The sequence below is a fragment of the Larus michahellis genome, chromosome 11 (genome assembly GCF_964199755.1).
Source record: "Larus michahellis chromosome 11, bLarMic1.1, whole genome shotgun sequence".
In the NCBI taxonomy this organism is placed as follows: domain Eukaryota; kingdom Metazoa; phylum Chordata; class Aves; order Charadriiformes; family Laridae; genus Larus; species Larus michahellis.
Window position 1 is genome coordinate 13,748,022 of NC_133906.1, and position 18,818 is coordinate 13,766,839.

General features: G+C 42.9%; 1 protein-coding gene across 14 annotated transcripts in view; it reads left to right on the forward strand.

The window, feature by feature from the left end:
- P4HA2 (prolyl 4-hydroxylase subunit alpha 2) overlaps positions 1 to 10,892 on the forward strand; it is a 30,913-nt gene extending 20,021 nt beyond the window's left edge. For 5 of the 14 annotated variants that reach the window (XM_074603522.1, XM_074603520.1, XM_074603521.1 and 2 more), the window contains 7 exons: positions 2,625 to 2,695; positions 2,930 to 3,029; positions 4,191 to 4,244; positions 6,667 to 6,726; positions 9,003 to 9,071; positions 9,519 to 9,615; positions 10,364 to 10,892. In XM_074603522.1, the coding sequence (XP_074459623.1) occupies positions 2,625 to 2,695; positions 2,930 to 3,029; positions 4,191 to 4,244; positions 6,667 to 6,726; positions 9,003 to 9,071; positions 9,519 to 9,615; positions 10,364 to 10,434 (522 nt within the window). In that variant the 3' untranslated portion in view covers positions 10,435 to 10,892. Of the gene's footprint in view, positions 1 to 2,624; positions 2,696 to 2,929; positions 3,030 to 4,190; positions 4,245 to 6,666; positions 6,861 to 8,054; positions 9,072 to 9,518; positions 9,616 to 10,363 lie in introns of those variants that run through there. The other 9 variants (XM_074603519.1, XM_074603515.1, XM_074603518.1 and 6 more) reach the window with 4 other exon arrangements.
- The last annotated feature ends 7,926 nt before the right edge of the window (positions 10,893 to 18,818 follow it).

The following is an 18,818-nucleotide window of genomic DNA, read 5'->3' on the forward strand; positions in this document are numbered from 1 at the left end:
TCCATAAATGGAGACTTTTCCTATTACATCATACTATAAAACTTCAAGAGCTTCAGATAAAATGGAAATGCTCAAATAGAGCATATCACTTAACCTATTTTATCAAATTAAGTACATTCTAAATAAGGCTCCTGTTAATTTTTTTTGTTTGGTTTCCCCTTTTTGTTCAAAGTTTTATGGAAAGTCTGAAGTCTTGCTTGCTGAATTTTGTTTATATTACTAACGTCAGAGGAATTCTTCATATAATCTATGTAGTGTAGAACTGGGATCAATCCCTGTAAGAGTAGGTAAATATTGTAGTCTTAAGATTCAGATGAAAGTTTTCAATTAAAAAAATAAACAATCAACCATTTTCTTATAACTTATTTTTTCTAAATCTGTCTATAACTCAGCTGTAGGACTAGCTTTAAATTCTGCAGTACTGCAGAAAGAATGGAAAATGCAAGTCCTGTGATGAAATGGTCCGGAAGAAATATTGCTTAATTTCAGCCAGGAAATTTTAGTTCGTAATCATGGAAGCTTTCAGACAGGACTCTGAAGTAGTATGTTAGTTTTGGGCTCAGAAAGATGAGCACTTCCTTTGTTCTAAAATGCATTTGCAAGAAATTTCTGCTTTTGGGTCCAAGCACTTTAACATTATCTGCAGATTACACTTGCCAATATTTTTTGTTTTGTAGGGAAACAACATCTGTACATGTTTGAGCGTAGCTGTATTCAAGTTGGTTTTCGTGCTTGTTTTGCAAAATGCAATTGCTATTACTCCAGTTCCAAAAAGTAGTTCCAACTTTTCAGGCAATATATCAGAGCTGACTGGGGAGGGTCAAGAAAATTCTTAACTTTATTAGTGTGGATAGTGTTGGAAATGGTCTGCCATGAAAGCATAAGAACCTTATTCCTAAAATTCTGGATGTTACCTGCAATCCAGGCATGCCTGAACACACGAAAATAGGGCACGGAGGGGGACACCTGAGTATCTTTGAACTCAGTGCTGTAGGAATTCAGCAAGACAGAATTTCAGAGGAAAAGCCAATGGAGCGCATGCTAACTAAACGCATATTTTAAACTAAACACATATTCTAAGAGGAAGACTGGATGAAGCTTCTGATTGATCCAGTATGCTATAATGATTCTTCAAAGCCTAGAAAATGCCTGTTATAAGGCTGCTTTCTCCACCCTGAAGGAGGAAGCCTCACATTTATCAGTTGGTTGTACCAAGTGAAGTACAGATTATATGTCGTGAATGAAGAAGCCTGCCTATTGGAAAGAGAAGAGGAGATGTGGAATAACATGAATGTAGTCAAGCTTATTTTAGTTCTGATTTATTTAGATTAAATGCTAGGTGCCAAAATCAAGCAAGCATATATAAGCTTGAAGATGGCAGAAGAATAAAACCTTTGGGAAGCTAAATTATATCCCAAAAGCTATGCTTCATTGTACAAGTGAAGAACAAAATTCAGTCAGCCTGGCTCTTCTCTTGTGATTTATGCAGGAGAAATCTGGAACAAAATAACAGTGAGTCAGAATTACAGGAACAGCTATGCCAAGAACTCTTGTATAGGGACAAGACAGCTGACATGGATTGTAAAACTGGCTGGAGACTTATTTGAGGAAAAATGAAGGAAATCATCACTGCATGCTCTGAAGAAAATGCAAATAAAAAAGGCTTCTGTGACCTATAATTAAGTGGAAGGAAGGAGGCATGATTTAAAGTGTTTGTGGTTTGCAGGAGTTAAATTTAAATGTGGTCTGAGTTCACAGTCAAAGAAAGGAGTGTCCCAGTTCTTGTTCCCAGCTGCAAGTATAAAACCAAAGTGACCCACTGTGTTATGTTAGCAGGAGCCTATCACTTTGACACACAGCGAATCTGACCAGTTTTGCCAAGTTCCAAATTTTCCCTACAAATATAGGGATGTGGCCTAATGGTGATAATACATTACTCACTGTTTAAAATGTATAGGCGAACTGTACTTTTGCAGAATTAACCTTCACAATGTAGTAACATTATCTCGAACTGTCTCTGTGAATTAGATGTTCCAGGCATTTTCCAACTGGAAAATCTGAGCACAGTGATGTTGAGAGTTGCCTTCAGGAGTTTTCTACCGTTGTGGATTTGCCTGCTCCATAATTTGTAACTCATTCTGTGAAAGTTTTCACTTGTTATTTTTCATCTAAGAATGAGGTTGGGTTTTTTCAGTCCACATGAGGAACAGGCTGATGGAATTTATGGAGTGTCCAATGATTTTTGTCTTTGCCAAGAACTTGGGCTTCAGATGTTGTTAACTTTTGTTCCTGTTCCCTCTTGCTAATGTTGACTCCAGCTGTTTAAAAAGTACCTTCAAAACCTGTTCAGCAAGCAGTACTTGTGGATTTGATGAATATCATAGCTTGTGCAGTCAGTCAAATTATTTTTCCAGGATCAAATGCAGGTGATGGATTGCACTTGGGTTTCTGCATGTACTGTTTAGCATGAAATCGGAACAAACTCTAGGTTGGTGCTATAACTTTCATCCAATGATATATTGAAGTTGGACAAATCAGGTGTTGATTTTGGTTAAGATGAGAGAAATTTTTTTCTAACCTGTAGTTGATGTGTTTCTTTCCCCTTGGGATTTTTTTTGACACAGCTGGCACGAGCCACAGTACGTGATCCCAAAACCGGTGTCCTTACAGTGGCTAGCTACAGGGTATCAAAAAGGTAAGCATAGAGAAGAGTTTAGCTTTAAGGTTTTTGTGCTTAACAGCTGCTATCTGCTACCTGCAGCTGAAAACTTAAACTGTTTTGCATGTAGCAAAAGCTTGCACAACAAATGCATGGTAAATGTCTCTCTTAGCCATCTGACTGAGGGCAGAAGAATCCTTCTGCCTTGCAAAATGGGCTGTTTATGTTGGTATTCCAAAATAACATGTCTCAATCCTTCCCTTATCCCAGCTCATGGTTGGAGGAAGATGATGATCCTGTTGTGGCCAAGGTGAATCAACGAATGCAGCAGATCACAGGGTTAACAGTGAAAACAGCCGAACTATTGCAGGTTGGTACACTTGTCTTGACAGATTGCGTCCTGGTAAAATTAGATGCTGGTCAGGATGGGCTGGTGCTTGTGCAGATATAAACATAGGCTGGCTCTTACCCCTCTTAGGGGTTCTCTTGTCTGCTGCCTAAGCACGTGGAGGAGGTAAGGTGTTTATGAAGGGTGTGGGGTGTTCCCAGCTGCTGCAGCTGGCTGTAAGGACCTGGCAGATCTATGTTTTCCCTTGTGTGCCAGGCAGAGGAGGGTGAAGATATCAAGGAACAGAAGATAACTTTGAAATCTGTAACTTACCAATTTGTTTTGAGGGCAATGCCTGCCACTTATTCAAGTCTGCAAAAGTTGAACCTTGTTCCTAGTTGAACCTTTCAAAGACAGAAATATTTTTATAGTCCTGCTATATTCTTGTATGAAGTTTAATCTTTGTCTGCTGGGGGCAGGAAGGAGAGTAGGCGTGGTACAGCACTGCCAGAATCGCTGTACCTTAGCGTGTTTACTGCTTCTCTTCCTCCCATACTCCTTGAATTCATGTTTTACAGCCTGATTGAAGTGCTGTTGATTACTGGCTATCCACAGAAACCAGGTAACTGTGTAGTGGTCTTGGAGACTCAGCCCCAGAATAATTAAATCATAAAGTTGTGTGATCTTCAGATGAAGTAAGCAAAGTGGTGTTTTTAAGCTACTTTGAGCTGTCTGTGTTCCTGGATGGGCGTATGTATGTAACAGGTCATACATGTGTGACACAATCTAATTCTAGGCTGTGTATCTCCTAGTTCGGACATGCATACTAGAGAAATACACGTGCTCAGCTCCCTCCTTTTCGGAGGATGGAGCAAGAGTGTACTAGAACTATTGCTGTTAATTCATGTTAAACAAGCTCTTCTAGTGATAAGTAGAGTGCTGCCATTGAGAAGTGTTTGGTACCAAGAAATACTCTCAGTGAAACCTTTAAACTAGGAAAGGGAAAGAGCACTTAAGTTGTTTCTCATCCACATATCTCATTTCTGGCAATCTAAAGAGAAGTTTAGTGTGCTATAGATAACAATCTTGCCACAAAGTGCTATTTCGCAAAGCATGTTTTGGGTCTCTGAGAGCAAATGCTATCTTCTGCATCAGTCACGTGCAGCTCAGTGGATGTTTATGCTTCCTTCTTCCATGCTGTAGGTTGCCAACTATGGAATGGGAGGACAGTATGAGCCACACTTCGATTTTTCCAGGGTAAGATCACACTTTCAGTTATTTCTTGGTAGGGAGAGGGGAATGGCTTCTTTTGAGAGAAAACTGTTTTCTGTTAAAACACTTAATGTATAGCCCTGTTGCATGGATGGATTATGACTTGTGAAAAGCTTTTGCACTGCCTTCTCTGATGCTAAAAGTTCAAGAGAACAATGAACAAATCTGACTGACTGCTTATCTTTGTCACCTTGGTTCCTTGCACAGTATAGAGACAGTAAAAGGTAGTCATGCAGCACTTGAGTACGCTCTTTACATTATTAGGAAACTGAAGTCTGCAGGCCCTGCGTTGTGAGCCTGCATTGTTCCATTAGGCTTCTGAATTCAGCAAGATTGAGTCCTCCTTTGCTGGGTATTTTAAATGAACTTTGCAGGAGCTGGCTAAGCAATGTCCCTTTGCCTCCCTCCATAAAAGTAGCCATTATGGAAAATATCACGGATCATACAGCCCGCAAAGCCCTTAGTGTGGCTGCAGCTATAGGGTCTGAAATGATGCTCAGGAGGGCAGTGCTACAGTGAGCAGGAGAACTTGCAGCTGGTGGATGCTGAGTCTGCACTAGGCACTAGAGGGCTCTACCTGGCAGATGACAGCTCTGGTTTGCTGCAAATGGGAAGAAAGGAGGAACAGGTTCTTAATTGTTACCCTAGAACAGTTTATGAACATGCTGAGCATACTGAAGAACTATAGCAACTAGTAATTTCAACTATAAAATCCATGTGATGCCTTGGTTTTCAGTAGAACCATGACATTTCAATGGAGTCTCACCTAATCCAGGCTGTCACAGTGGTTTTACCTGGTAGAAGGGATTGCTGCAGCCAGAGCACAACCCAATAATTACGTGCAGAATTGAAGCCACTGTACTTAGTACTGTTTAAAAAAATAAAAATAAAAAAATCCTCAACTTCAGCACAGTGGAACCTCATATTCATTAGCTTTGGCCTGTAGAGAGAATTTTCCTGTTAACTTTAAGGCTGCTTCGTTTCCTGAGTCAAGCAGATGCTCTTAAATTCTCTTCAAAGCCTTTGAACTCAAGGACCTCAGCCATCAAATTGGCCAGTGTGGACTTTACTTTTGGATTAGGCAGCAGGGGCAGAGCTCCACTTGGAACATAACCTTGGCTGCAGTCATCAGTTGAGGCAAGGCAATTGCAGAATTTGCCATAGTTCTGGACTGGTCCTCCAGGCTCTCTGTGCATCACAGATTTCAGTATTGAAATAGAGGTACTGCTTTCTCTCCCCAGCTCCCGATCAGCCTTGCAGCTTATTATTCCCTTGCAGCTCTTAAATAGGGAGGCTTCAATAGTTGCATATTACAACTTTGAGATTTTATTGGTTGTTCAAAAGTTAGAGAAGTCTTTTGCTATTGAAGTTCAGAAATGCATGGCTGGACCTGTTCGACAGCAGTGGCAGAAACCAGGGAATCCCCTGTATCTCAGTGCTCTTATGTTGGCTCTTTTGGATTGCATTTGCATATGCAGATGTAAGTGTCTTGTGGTTGGTTTTGTTTTTTTTTTCATGAACCCATTTCAGGAAAGACCATTTTATTTCTTGAAATATACTTCAAGTAGATTGTACTGTAACATCTTAGAGATGGTGTCTGTGGTTTTCTTTGTTGTTTGTCTTCTCTAATACTGATTTCTTCTTTTCTTTAAATGTTAAAGATTATTGGTTTTGTGTAGAAGAGTGCATCTTAATGTCTCCTGGCTGAAATTACTTCCTGACTATTAGTAATGTAAATAAACTTTTAATGGCATTTTTTTGAAGGGAGGAGAGACACATTGGTATTCTAGATGTTCTTTCTGCTTCTAAACCGGCACCAACGTGATCTCCTACTTCAGCAAACAAAACTCAAAATGTTTCTTACACAGTAAAGACAACTTGATCTTTTTGATGTAGTCCTTAGTCCTAAACAGGCAACTGCCTGAAAGTTCGTTATTGTTATTCTGCAATTTTGCCTCCTGGCAAAAAATGCATTTTCCCTTCTTGTGACAGAATTTCTTTGAGTCACTACTACATTTATGAGAATTTAGTGTGTTACCTAAAGCCCACTGAAGATGAGTTTTTCGTGTTAATCTCAGTTGTTGACTTTGGATCAGTGTTGAGTACAGTAATGGCCTGTTAGCTTTGCTTGGATTATATCTGTGCCACAGGCCCTGATAACATCGCTTCTACTCTGCCGTAAGAATTGCTTCAGTGCTACTTCTCCTTACAGCATCCAAGTGCTATGTGCATGCAGTTATGCACCCTGGCTGCAATTTGTCATGACTTTAATGTTGCTCTGTATCAATCGTCCCCTTTCTATTCCAACTCTTTAAACTGGGCTTAAGGATCTCTCTGCAGGGCTACACGTATGTATCTCTGGTGTGAGCCCATTTGGAACTTGGGTTAAAGTTGTTGTCTGTTACAGCGACCCTTTGACAGCACACTCAAATCGGAAGGAAATAGGCTAGCGACGTTTCTTAACTATGTAAGTACCTCTGTTTGTCTGCTGTCTCTGAGCTTGAAGTTTGCAGTTATTCTCATTTAATTTTATAGAAAGATGAGCCAGATGCTTTCAAGCGGTTAGGGACTGGAAATCGTGTGGCCACTTTTTTAAACTATGTAAGTATGATGATCCTTGCATTGAGTGTAACTTTAGCAGCATCTTGTTTACAGCTTGTGCAGTTGGTTATTTGTAGAGATTCCCTGGCATCTGGAAGTAGGGATTTCATTATTCTTGCAGCATCAGGTGCTGTCCCATCTGAGTTGATAGAATTCTGGTGGTATTTAACCTCAGAGCAGCAAATTTGAATGTTGGGTCTGGCTTCCCCTTTTGCCTACTCTACTATGAAATCTTGGACTTCATTGGATTCCTGTTGGTGGGAGACGAGAATTTGACTTATTTCTCAAAGAGGAGTGCCTGGGGGCTCTCCATGTGGTTCGCTGTTGGAGAACCTGACTATGAGCCATTTACTGTGAGACAGTCATGTTCTTCTACCACTCTTTGACAGCACTTGATGTTGTGGTCTGTCAGCCTCCATCTTAGCTGATTGTCAAGGCTAGAGTTAACTCTGGCATAGCTGTCGCTTCAGCAGATGGAGGAGACATAGCTAATAAACTCGGTGCAACTGGGTTACAAATGCAGAATTGAAAAGATTCGTTAGTTGCATGCATTATACAGCCTACAGACCATGTACACTGGAATCATAAACGTAACTGCCACTCATACTAGTGGCCTAATGCTTTCACAGTACCTTATGACAATATTTTGTCTATCAGCCTATGCTTACTATATCAGTAATTAGATTGCCTAATCCACTGCGTTTAACTTTTGAGTGGTACAACTTCAAAATTAAAATTGTGTGATAAAATCTTTATGGCTGAGCTGATATTTTGAGTGTGAAATGCATCTCAAAGCAGAACCAGAAATACTTTCAACTTGATATGGCAGGGGAGGAAATAATCTCCGAAACAAGAATTGAAATAAAATGAGTAGCTGTGAAATAGTCTGCTGCTAAGAGGCTTGAATTTTAAATTCTCTCTATCTGTATTTTGTTTGCCTCAGACTTTTGGACAAGTCTTGATTTAGAGTTTATGATATGCACCTTATTCACTGCCAGTTGTACATGGTCAAAGGTGATTTACCCTTGTATGTCCCATCTAGAATATATGATACGTGTACCAACACCCTTACTAAAAAGTGTGGTTGTGTTGCTGAGACGTAGGTATTAACTTGCAAAGTTGCATGCACGTGCTTTCTAGTTGGAAGGGGCAAAAACCTGTGCACCTATGGCATCTTATGCCCTTTTATTGTAGGTACCAAGCAGGAGGACACCAGAGTGGTAATAACATCTGCTTTAAACAGAAATCCAAGTTACGATAAAGAATGTGGGGACTTGGGGAGTGTATTTGTAGTAGTTCTGCTGTTTAAATTTGGTGGGAGCTGGATCTGACCCATTTGTTTCTTTTAATTAGAATCTGATCAAAAACTCACTGAAATGAGTGGAAAGGCTTTCTGTTTTTAACGGGAGTGTTTCCAGGAACTTCGGTGGGTTTTGGATCAAGCCTAGAATTCACAATGAATCCATCATTACTGGTGAATTCAGTAGGGTTAAATTCATTCCCGTGTAAAAGGGCAAAGCATAAAGATACATGCATTTCTTTAGAGTCGCATAACTGTTTATATTAAAACTTGAGATGCATAAAGCACTCAAAGTGGCACGACATCACTGGTGAACAGCATAGAAGCAGTGCAGAAAGTGAGGTTTTCTAATAGTCTGTATAGTTTTTGAAGTGGTTGACCAAGATGCATAAACTAAATTATGGAAATCAGTTCCAAAGATGTGGTCTCAATTTATGAGGAAACATGTGGTTTAACAGACGCTTGTTTTCCTAATTGGATCATAAACTGGAATGAAATTCTTGAAACTGACTTACTCTGAAGTCCTCTCCCTTGTTCTAGAGTACTAGCTTATTAACACTGCAGGTACACAACTTCTTACGGCTATCTGTTTGTGCAATAGATTATATATGTATCTAAATGAAGTGCTGAACAAAAGCCCTCAGCTGAAATAAAAGCCTTCGATAGCAGGTACTGTTACTTGTGCAGTTCATGCTGGTTGAAGTGCATCCGTTCCTCGTGAGTGCCTCTCATAGAGGTGCATGTGGAAATCTCTCTCTGTTAGGGCTTGGGGCACTTTGGTTTGTGGGACTGCATGTACAAAAAGCATTGTAAATGACAGTTTGCGGACTTTGTTTTCTCAGATGAGTGATGTAGAAGCTGGAGGAGCTACAGTTTTCCCAGATTTTGGGGCAGCAATATGGCCCAAGAAGGTAAAGTCTGTTTACGTGTTTTGCTTGATTTCTCCTTGTTACTGTCTCTTCCTCAATGCAGTCCTGCATCCATTTAGAAGTCAGCTAATGTGACAAAGTGCTGTTTGTGGCAATTTGATGGACAGGCTGCTGTGTATCAAGGCAGCTGTAGCTGATCTTGTGGACTGCAGGGCTGCTTACTTTGTTTTACAGTGTATAATGCAAACAGTTTCTGTGTAGAGCTGTTATTAACAAAAAATTTGTGTTCAGATAGAACTCCTCTCTACTCTGAACATGGATGAATTAATAGACTGGGACTAAGGGGTTTTTATGTGCTGTCGGTGGCCTATGTTAAAGTGTTTCATAAAAACCTGTGGCTGAATTCATAGGCATTTCCCCCCCTTACTGTAGCCTGAATAATTATATTGACTGGGTTCTGACTAATCCAGGTCTGATTTCACTTTTCAGGGAACAGCAGTGTTCTGGTACAATCTTTTCAGAAGTGGCGAGGGTGATTATAGAACAAGGCACGCAGCTTGCCCGGTACTAGTAGGGTGTAAATGGGGTAAGTAATACTCCTTTAGGAACAAAACCTGAAGGCAGGCTGGTGTCTAAGCAAAGCTGACGATATACTGAACCCTTATAACAGCACTTAATAACCTGGGTGTTGCCCTTTTAACTACTGGGGTCATTTGGCCATAATGAAAACTCCCAGTATCAGTATTATGTAGTATTAAGCAGCTGCATTGTTCAGCTCTAGCTTTTCTACTGAGTTTGTTTTCTGTCAATGATAGCATAAAGTGTGTAAGAATGTCACTGGGCTTGTGTACTGTGTCAGCAGCAGGATGACTTGAATTATCATTTGACTAGAATCAGGTCTGTTCCTACAAAGACTTGTGCATAGTTTTAACTGTAAAGGGAGGAGAGCTCCTTGTAAGGTAAATGTGAGTGTCTGGAGACTGGGAATTTCTGCTAACTGCTGAAAGCTTCGCAGTGCTTCATGTCATCCATTCCCATACCCACCTCCGCCAGCCTCCAAGGTATTCCCCTGGAGTGCCAGAGCATACTGATCTATAAATGATACCAGACCCAGCTGCTCTGTTACTATTGGTCCCAGAATTGTGCAATTGGAAAGATCCTTTCTTCCCCAGCCCTTTGAATCTTCCCGTGTCTTTCCCATCGGATGGGTAGAGAAGGATAAGCAGGGATCCTCGGACTGAGAGATGAGATTTTAGGTGATGTAACAGTCTGTGTTGCGCTGATACATACACTGGGTGTGTGGTGGTAACTAATTTCATGTCCTTGTTCCACAGTTTCAAACAAATGGTTTCACGAAAGAGGAAATGAATTCTTAAGACCTTGTGGGAGAACAGAGGTTGACTGAAACCCAACCTGCTGCAAGCCTTTTCTTCTCTGTGTCCTTTTCTACTGTTTGTTCTTCCAGTTCATTTCTAAGAAATGATCCATCTTTTTCTCCGAGTCCTGGCACTTTACCCAAAAAGGACAACAAAATATGTAACACCTGTGAAAGAAAGTAAATGGCATTATACACATACTTATGTTTTGGTTGCTGTTATTTCCATGTTCCCCCTGCCATCATCATTTGACCTGCCTTCCACCCTCCCAACTTTCTATGTACTAGTGGTCCAAACAGTGCTGTGGGCGATTCGGTATGTTTGGGTGCCTGGTCTTGTGCCTTTTGTACCTCAGAAGATTTAGATGTTAAATATTTCTTTGAACCAAAGGGTTGGGTTTTTTAAGTTTTGTGTACATGTGGATTTTATTGTATTTCTACAGATCACAAATTTTGAAACAAAAATAAATGTTCTTTCTGTAAAGTGATTCTCTATTTTGTGTCCTTAATAGGTATATCAGTGCTTGGGTTTAGGGAGCAGTGGGCCTTTACTTTTTCCTTTAACGAGCACCTGTTGCTTTGTTACCTTCTTTTTGTAGAGAAAGCATCATGGCTTTGGGCAAGGCTTTATTTAGGGATACATCATGTGGCACAGAACTGTTGCCCCTTCTACTGAAGCTGGAAAGTTTAATTTGTGTAGTGAAACTGTATCCTGTGAGCAGGCAGGCAAGCACGTCTTGGGCCAATGGCAACTGTGAGCTCAGTATTATTACACTTATGAGAAGCTTTCCCTCTGGTGGTAACTTTTGTGGGGTACTACCTATTTTTGATGCAAGCAGTTAAAAAAATCTGAAGCCTTTCAAGACTTCCAACAGTCTTGACAATTGTTGATTCTAAAAGTAGGCATCTCTGATGAAACATGGCATTCGTACCACAGGAACACCTGGTGTGGCAGAGGTCTTAATCTTCTTTTGTAGACTGGAGCAGGGTTTTGTCTTGCCCTTCAGACAGGCTGGGTATAATCATGCCCTTTGAACACAAGGATTCAGATTCTCCTTTGCCTTTTTGCTTTGTTAGCGTGTGTGTAATGGCCACAAGCCATCACATGTAGGACAGTGTTGTCCACAATAGAAAGGAAATCCCATTTCTGAGTTACAATTCAGAAGAAATAACAGTTAATTGCTAAAAAATAAAAAGAGTAAAGCTATGGATAAATAGGCAAATGTTTCAGAAGTGTAGAACCATGCTGTTGGTACCAGACTGTTGTATCGATGCCACTGTGAAGGGGCATTGACTTCGGGCCATTTCTGGTGGCTTCGACATTTCTGGCATTGACTTCTGGCCAAGTCTGGTGACTTTGTGGGAATATGGATGACTGCAAGTGAAATTAAAGCGAAAAATGGTAATGGTTTTACAACCATAAGTTATTGCTTAAAACTAGCTTGGGCAATTTTTACTATATCAACATATGAAACTGGCTTGAGAAAGTGGAAAAAAAACTTCAATTACACTGAAACATCCACTTGCAGACACGATTGTTGTATGACAAACACTGGTTTCCTTTGCGCTTCTCCATTGCCCTGTGCTGTGCAAAGGCTGCATGGGCCTGAATGAGGTAATGCTTAAAACAAGTGTCAGGCAGGATGAGAAGTGCTGCACCTGTGTCCTCCTAGGAAAGGTTTACAGAAGAGAAGGGGTTTACATGTTAGGTATAACAGATGTCATCAATTTGTCGTATTGGTAATAAAGCAATGTGATTTAGCAATATATGATCATGTTCTCCTGAATTTTACATGTGAGGAATTTGTGAACTTAATGGCTACTGCTTTGCATAGTTATTTAGATGCAGCGTGTAAGTACATGTGTTCACTTAAGTTTACTTTTTCTGTTAAACAACTGGTTGAAGAGAGAGGTTTTGGATTGTCCAGGCAGAGACTTGTTGAGTTCCAGTTGCTCATGTTACTGAAATGAGAGGAGAATCTAGTCTTGTAAATAAGCTTTGTGGGAACAGTTATAGCAGGTAGCTAAAGGAATTGCAAGATTTTTTCCAAAAAGCTACACTAGCACAGCATAGCTCGATAGTTGCTCTCTAATCTCTCACAGTGCTCCTTTGCTTGCCATGAATGTTGTGGTTGTTGGCTGGCCGTTCAGAATATTTCATTGTTGACCTCTAGTTTTCTTAGTAAAATCTCTCAGCACAACATAAACTTAGGAAATAAGGAGTTTTGCTTTAAAACAAAGCATTTGACAGATGACAGCCTCACAGATGTGAAGAAGAACTGATGATGAGCCAAAGCTGCAATCTCTGGTTGGAACACTTTGCAGTTTGGGGGGAGCAAGAGGAATCTACTTAGACTTTCTGTCAACGTGGTATGTTGACAGATAAAGTTCATATCAGGACTCTGGCCAAAAATCTGCACGTCCCACTTCTGAAATAGTGTAGTTGTCTGGGAAATAGCGTTGTTACCTCTGTTGTACTGAACTTTTCAAGCTAATTTTACTTCCTTGTTTTCTCTGTGAAAAACTCTTATCCTGTTTTCTGAGTTGTCTTCCACTGTGCTTCAGTCTGTCCCTGAAGTAGGATGTGATGAGTGTGGATGCAGAACTGCTTGAATGCTAAGCTTCCTTTTGTGCTGTGTGCAGGATTTGCTTACTGCTAATCTGTTCTGAAGAATAATAGCTATTTTTGAGAAAACAGCATATGTGACTCCTGGGCGTTCAGTAACCTCACAGGCATGTTTGTGTAGCCTGGCAGATTATATTCCCTATTCTGTCTCCTGTCATTCTGGAAGATGAACAGAATATGGCAATTAGCCTAAAACTAAGCCTAAGTGATAGTTTCTAGACCTAAATGAGAGAAGATGCATATGCTGGAGGAAATAAGCCTTCCTCCATCTAGGCACAGGGAGCTTCTGCCAGCGTATCACTGGTCCTGACTGCTGACTCTTCTTTATTTCACAGGGTTTAAGTACTTAGTCCAGATATTTATACGCACTACAAAGGCTTACTATGGACAAGTGGCTGCCAGACACTTTGAAGTGCTTTGGGACCTTTCAGAGAGATATTCAGGTCACATCTTTAAGACGCTGCTCTGCATAACAGGTACTGATGAAAGCAGGTGCTGGGTGAACTCTAATGGAAAGATGGTCTCTTATTGTGGTTTATGTAGTCATAAGAACAACAACCACCCCCAGCCCATGCCAGTAATCCGCATTCAGTTTGAGCATGTGGTTTCTTAACCAGTGGCCTGAATGCCACTGTGTGGACACCCGCTGTGTCACTGAGCAGTTATGCTGCCCTCCAGCTGGGTTAGGAAATCACCTAAAGCATTGGTGTTCAGCTGTGTAGGTTCAGTGAAGAACTTGTCTTCTTTTCTGCCTTAAAGTTACGTCTCTTTCCTGTTAGAGTGGAAAAGCCTGTGAAAATCATCTATCTAATCACCTTGGAGGGGAAAACTGGCATCCAGGCTAAAATGTGTAGTGTGAGTGGAGAAAGGGTTTGGCTGTGACAGGTAAGGGAAGGCGTGCAAGCTGTGGCAGAGAGCAATTGGGGTGTTCTGCTGGGAGGGGACTGTGTTTGTAGTATACAATAGAGTTGTGTACCTCAGCTAAGCTGTGAAACCCCTAATGTAGGAAGAAGGGTCTTTTTTTCAGTGATGACGTGTTTTATTTGAGGTGAGGATGGGGGGGGTGTGTGTGTGTGTATAAAAGGTAGCCTAGGATATAGCTGTCCCCGAAGCCTCTTCCTTCTGGTCTTCCTGAAGGCAGTGATGATGCTGGGGTACAGTTGAGCATAGTGTATGCTCCTTTGGCCCAAATAAGAGGAATCCCTGTCAGGGACACTGAAAAGGGCCAAAACCCAACACAAGTGAGCTCTAGGTGATGGGAATTTAAAGAGACCAATTTCACATGTTTAGTCCTGAATCTGTCTCATCCTGCAGGGAAAACCCTACCTACCCTCTGTGTGTTGAGGAAGTGTTTATTTAACCAGAGGTCAGCACTTGTCCTGTGCAGTGACTGAGATAATCCCTGCCTAAATGCTCATGTTGGTTTCTGCCTCTGTGCTGCCCTTAGGGGATGGTTGCCTCCTTTCCCTCTGAGGTGGAGGTGAACCAGAAAAGGAGGATAGTTCCAGTTAAGTGCCTCCAGATGGGTGCAGCCCCAGGAGCCCCATATGTTTGATCCAATTCCAGTTTCCCTGACTCCTGTCTTGGCCTCCTCCCATCTCCCTCTTGTCTACAGCATCACCTGCACTCTGAGTTAACCCATTGTTGTGGCTTTGTCAGCCTTGTACTGACAACAGCCCAGGATTAAATGTGGATACCTAATCTTCCGGATACTTTGCAGAGATACATAGAGCACAGGTCAGGATCTTTCTAGGGACTGTCATGGGACGTGTTGCCCAGAAAGGAAGCACGTTGTTCTGGTGTCTTTGGACAAGAGTATGAAGTCCATATAAAATAAAAGTCATGCCAAGCTATGGTTAACCCACGTGTACCCTGCAACTCAGGGTGCGCTTTTGTTGAAAAATAGGATAGCTGAATCTAGGAGGGTGTCACCTTTTTGACCACAGACTCAGATGTGGTTTCTACTTCAACACTAGCTGTGTCGGGCCCTCACCTGCAAAACAGGGCCTGGATTCAAAGCTGCCCTTTTAGCCCTGTACTCAGTGTGGAAGCGTGAGCCCTGCAACATCTGAAGGCTGATGATGATGTAAAATTACATGGGAGCGAGCTGAGCAAACACCAACAGCCCCTTGTGTGCTTGCTGATCTTTTAGAGCCTCAGGGCCCTTTATCATTCTTTATAGCTGCAGAAGATATTGCTGTTGGTGGCCGTAGCCTGTATCTGCAAAGATCGTGGAATATTGGATGTATCATGTTGCACATCAAGACTAACAGAGAACAGACCTGACAGGACCTGGTGAACTTTCTGAATCTTCTCTGCTTGTCTGGGACGGGGTGGAGTGACTCACCCCACTGTGGTCTCCCGAGGTTCTGCAATCCTCTATCCACCTCCAGTCCTAGACCAGGACGGAGAGTCTCCAAGTGACTCATTGCCTGGAAGAGGAGCTGGAGTAGTGGCTGATCCTGGCACTTACCCCATCTTCTGAAGAAGATGAGTTGTGCCCCTTGGGACTGCTTGTTCCTTTGGCCGTGGAGCACTTGTATGTGATTTCGGTTGAGCATGGCACTGCACTCAGCTGGTGAGCATCACCCACCTGTGGTCCAGGTGCATGACAGCCCCCATGGCATTGCTGAGCCCTCTGCAGAGCGTGTGGCCACGGCTGCCACACCTCATGTGTGCCAGCAGTATGATTCTCCCAGGTCCTCTGCAATATAGTGTTTTTGCTTGGCTCTGCATTTATTTCCTCCACTTTTATCTTTTTGAATGAGGGTAAACAAATGAAACGTTTCTGACTCAGTGAGGAATATGAATTTGTAAGCCCTAATACTACATGTGGCCTTAGGCTGTCACTTTGTAAAAAGTGTTAATTTATTCACGCCTTCTGGTCTAGCTTTGCATCCGCACATGTATTTTGGTGGGGAAAATACTGCAAAATGTGCAACATGCTCATCTGTGGGGGCTGGGTGTGTGTGTGTGTGACCCTGTCAATAAAGAGCCAAGTCTGACTCTTGCAGGTGTGCTCCTTCATGCAAAAATTTCATCTGCCTCCAGCATGGCTTTCCCCAGTTTCTCTAGCAGCTGGGGACATGTGTTCTTTCTCTGGCTGAGCTGGTCGCAGTTGGATCCCACTTTCTCCTCAGCCCAGTCTCTCATGGGGGCTGCTCCGGCTCTGGGTTGGGAGGGAGCTGTTTCTAATTAGCAGACAAAGCAGCTGAGGTCATTGAGATCTTATTCACGTAGTTTTACCCTTGCCAAAATAAATTATGGAAATCTCTTAGTGAGCCCGTCAGCCCAGGCTCTGCTCACTGACCAACCTCCCCCATGAGCTCTGCTTGCAAGAATCTGCACTGTCTCCTACGTGGCTGGATCCTGCTCATGCCCTCGTGGTGGGGAGCACCCTGGCTTGTGCCCATGGTGGGGGACAAGTGCCTGCTGGGCGCTCCTGGCTCAGAGCAGCCCCTTGGTGACAGCACTGGGATAGCAGGAGCCAGAGATGGGCACTAGTAGGTCTGGGAGGGCTGGTGCTCCGCGTGGAGGATGCAGATGCTTAGGGAACTGGTCTCCTATAGCCCAGGGTGCAGCTGAGCAGAGCAGCAAGTTGGCAGGAGCAATGTTGCTGCTGAATCACAGAATCACTGAATGGCCGGGGTTGGCAGGGACCTCTGGAGATCATCCACTCCAACCCTCTGCCAGAGCAGGGTGCACAAGAACATGTCCAGGCAGGATTTGAATATCTCCAGAGAAGGAGATTCCCCAACCTTTCTGGGCAGCCTGTGCCAGGGCTCTGGCACCCTCAAAGTAAAGAAGTTTTTCCTTGTATTGAAATGGAATTTCTCGTGTTCCAGTTTTTGTGCCCATTTCCCCTTGTCCTGTCACTGGGCGTCCATCCAGGTCTGGCAGCTTGGTCTGATACACTTTTGGACACTGTCGGTAGGTGGGACCATCCTACTATGTCATGTTCAAGCAAGAAAGAGGTTGTACATTGTGTAGATCATCAAAAATGAACTATTTTGTATTAGAATGTTGCATAGAAATTCAGATTGCTCAGTGACTCAGAATTGTACTTGAGTAAAACTTGAGCGTATGAATTATTACCTGCTCCCATATTTGAATATTCCTTCCCAGAAGAGCTTGGTTGTGATCGCATTGCCAGTGGCAGAAATACAGCCGCCCCCGCCAGCACTTTCAGTCAGAAGCTTTGCACAGGCTGCATTGCTGTGGTTTTTCATCAGGGCGTTTTGCTCTGCATAAATGATAACTTGGATTTTCTAGATAGCTAGCATGGTTTTACTCACAGGAAAGAGGAAACGGTGAGCTGCAGCTGGTTTTGAAGTGGTACACACGAAACATTTGTACAATTTTGGGACACTTAGAGGTAGAGGAGAGCAGCCAAATGCCGCAGGCTGCGCTCACTCCACCTGCCTCCTTGGCGGTCAAGGCAGAACCGTGTCGCATCCAATCTTGTAGCACGGAGGGAGATAGCAGCCGCATGACGTGTGTGGTCCCTGAGCTGCTGGGGACTGACCTGTCATGCCTGGCCAACGCGCCCAGGGACCACGCTGGTGCCAGTGGGTTCTTTTATGTGTGTTCAGACTAATGTTCTCATCCTTGTTAGCTGGGATTTGACCCCAGTGGCTACAGGCAGCAAAGGCTGGGGCAGGGTGCTGTGCTGGGCCCCAGCTGGCTGTAAGCAGTGACGGGGTGATGGCAGGAGCGGTACCAGCTGTGTGCTCTTGTGGTTAATCATTAACCACTGCTGTGCCACTGATCGCTGGGATACTCCAGGAATGCGAGCGCAGCATTAACTGACAATATCAGGATGCTCTGCTCCTGTGAGGTAGATTTCTGCCTCATGCCATTATCTTACTGTTAAATCTACTATTTTTTTTACAAGTAAGATAAGTAAAGATGTTCATAGCTGAATAGCTGTTATACCTTCCAAAAGCAAGTTTCTGCATAATTCACTTAGGAGAATAACTCGGCACCTCCTCTCCTGACCCTCCCATTGCTTCTGCTGGCCTCGGCTGCTGCTGCCGGTGCCAGTCGTGCTTGTCTCCTCTCGGGCTCTGAGCTGCTACAGCCCATTTTGTTTCCAGCAGTTTGTCAGCCTCTTGCAAAAGCAGGGGGAGAGAAAGCATTTAAATTACAACATCAATTCTGTGAATAAGACCAAGGCTGTGTGAAATCCAGGGCCTGACAGCAGCGTTTCCCTCCTCAGATGGAATGCAGGAGGGGAGAGCTGTGAGATACAGCCCTGGCAAGCAGAGGGGGTGTTCAGGGCATTTACATGCCCAGTTTACCTGAAATACATGGCCAGGCCATTCAAGTGGAACGATGCTGGCCTTTGGAGTGCCTCAGCATCAGGAATCAAACTTGACCAGACACTCTCTGAACCACCAAGGGTCATTGCCCACACCAGTGCCTCCAGCGGTGGGATTTCTCTTCTTGGGAATCTCATGTCATTTTTGTCCTCTTTAGTCCTTCCCCTGCGAATCCTCGTGAACCTGCCAAACCAATGCACGGATTTGCAGGGTGTTTTCATGGTGCAGTTTTGCCTTTGTTCTGAAATGTTGGTCAATAAAAGAACTGGAGAGCAGTTAGGAGGAAATGACTTCACAATTAAAAGCCATTTTTAGCTCATACCTGGGAAACCACAAAGTTGAAGCTTCACATAGATCAGAAGCTGCTTACTAACCATCTTGCAATCAGTGCCTCTTTTTTTTTTTTAACACTTGGCATTTGGCTCCTGCCAAGGCTCTGCTCTGTCTGTGGTTGCACTTTCATTTCT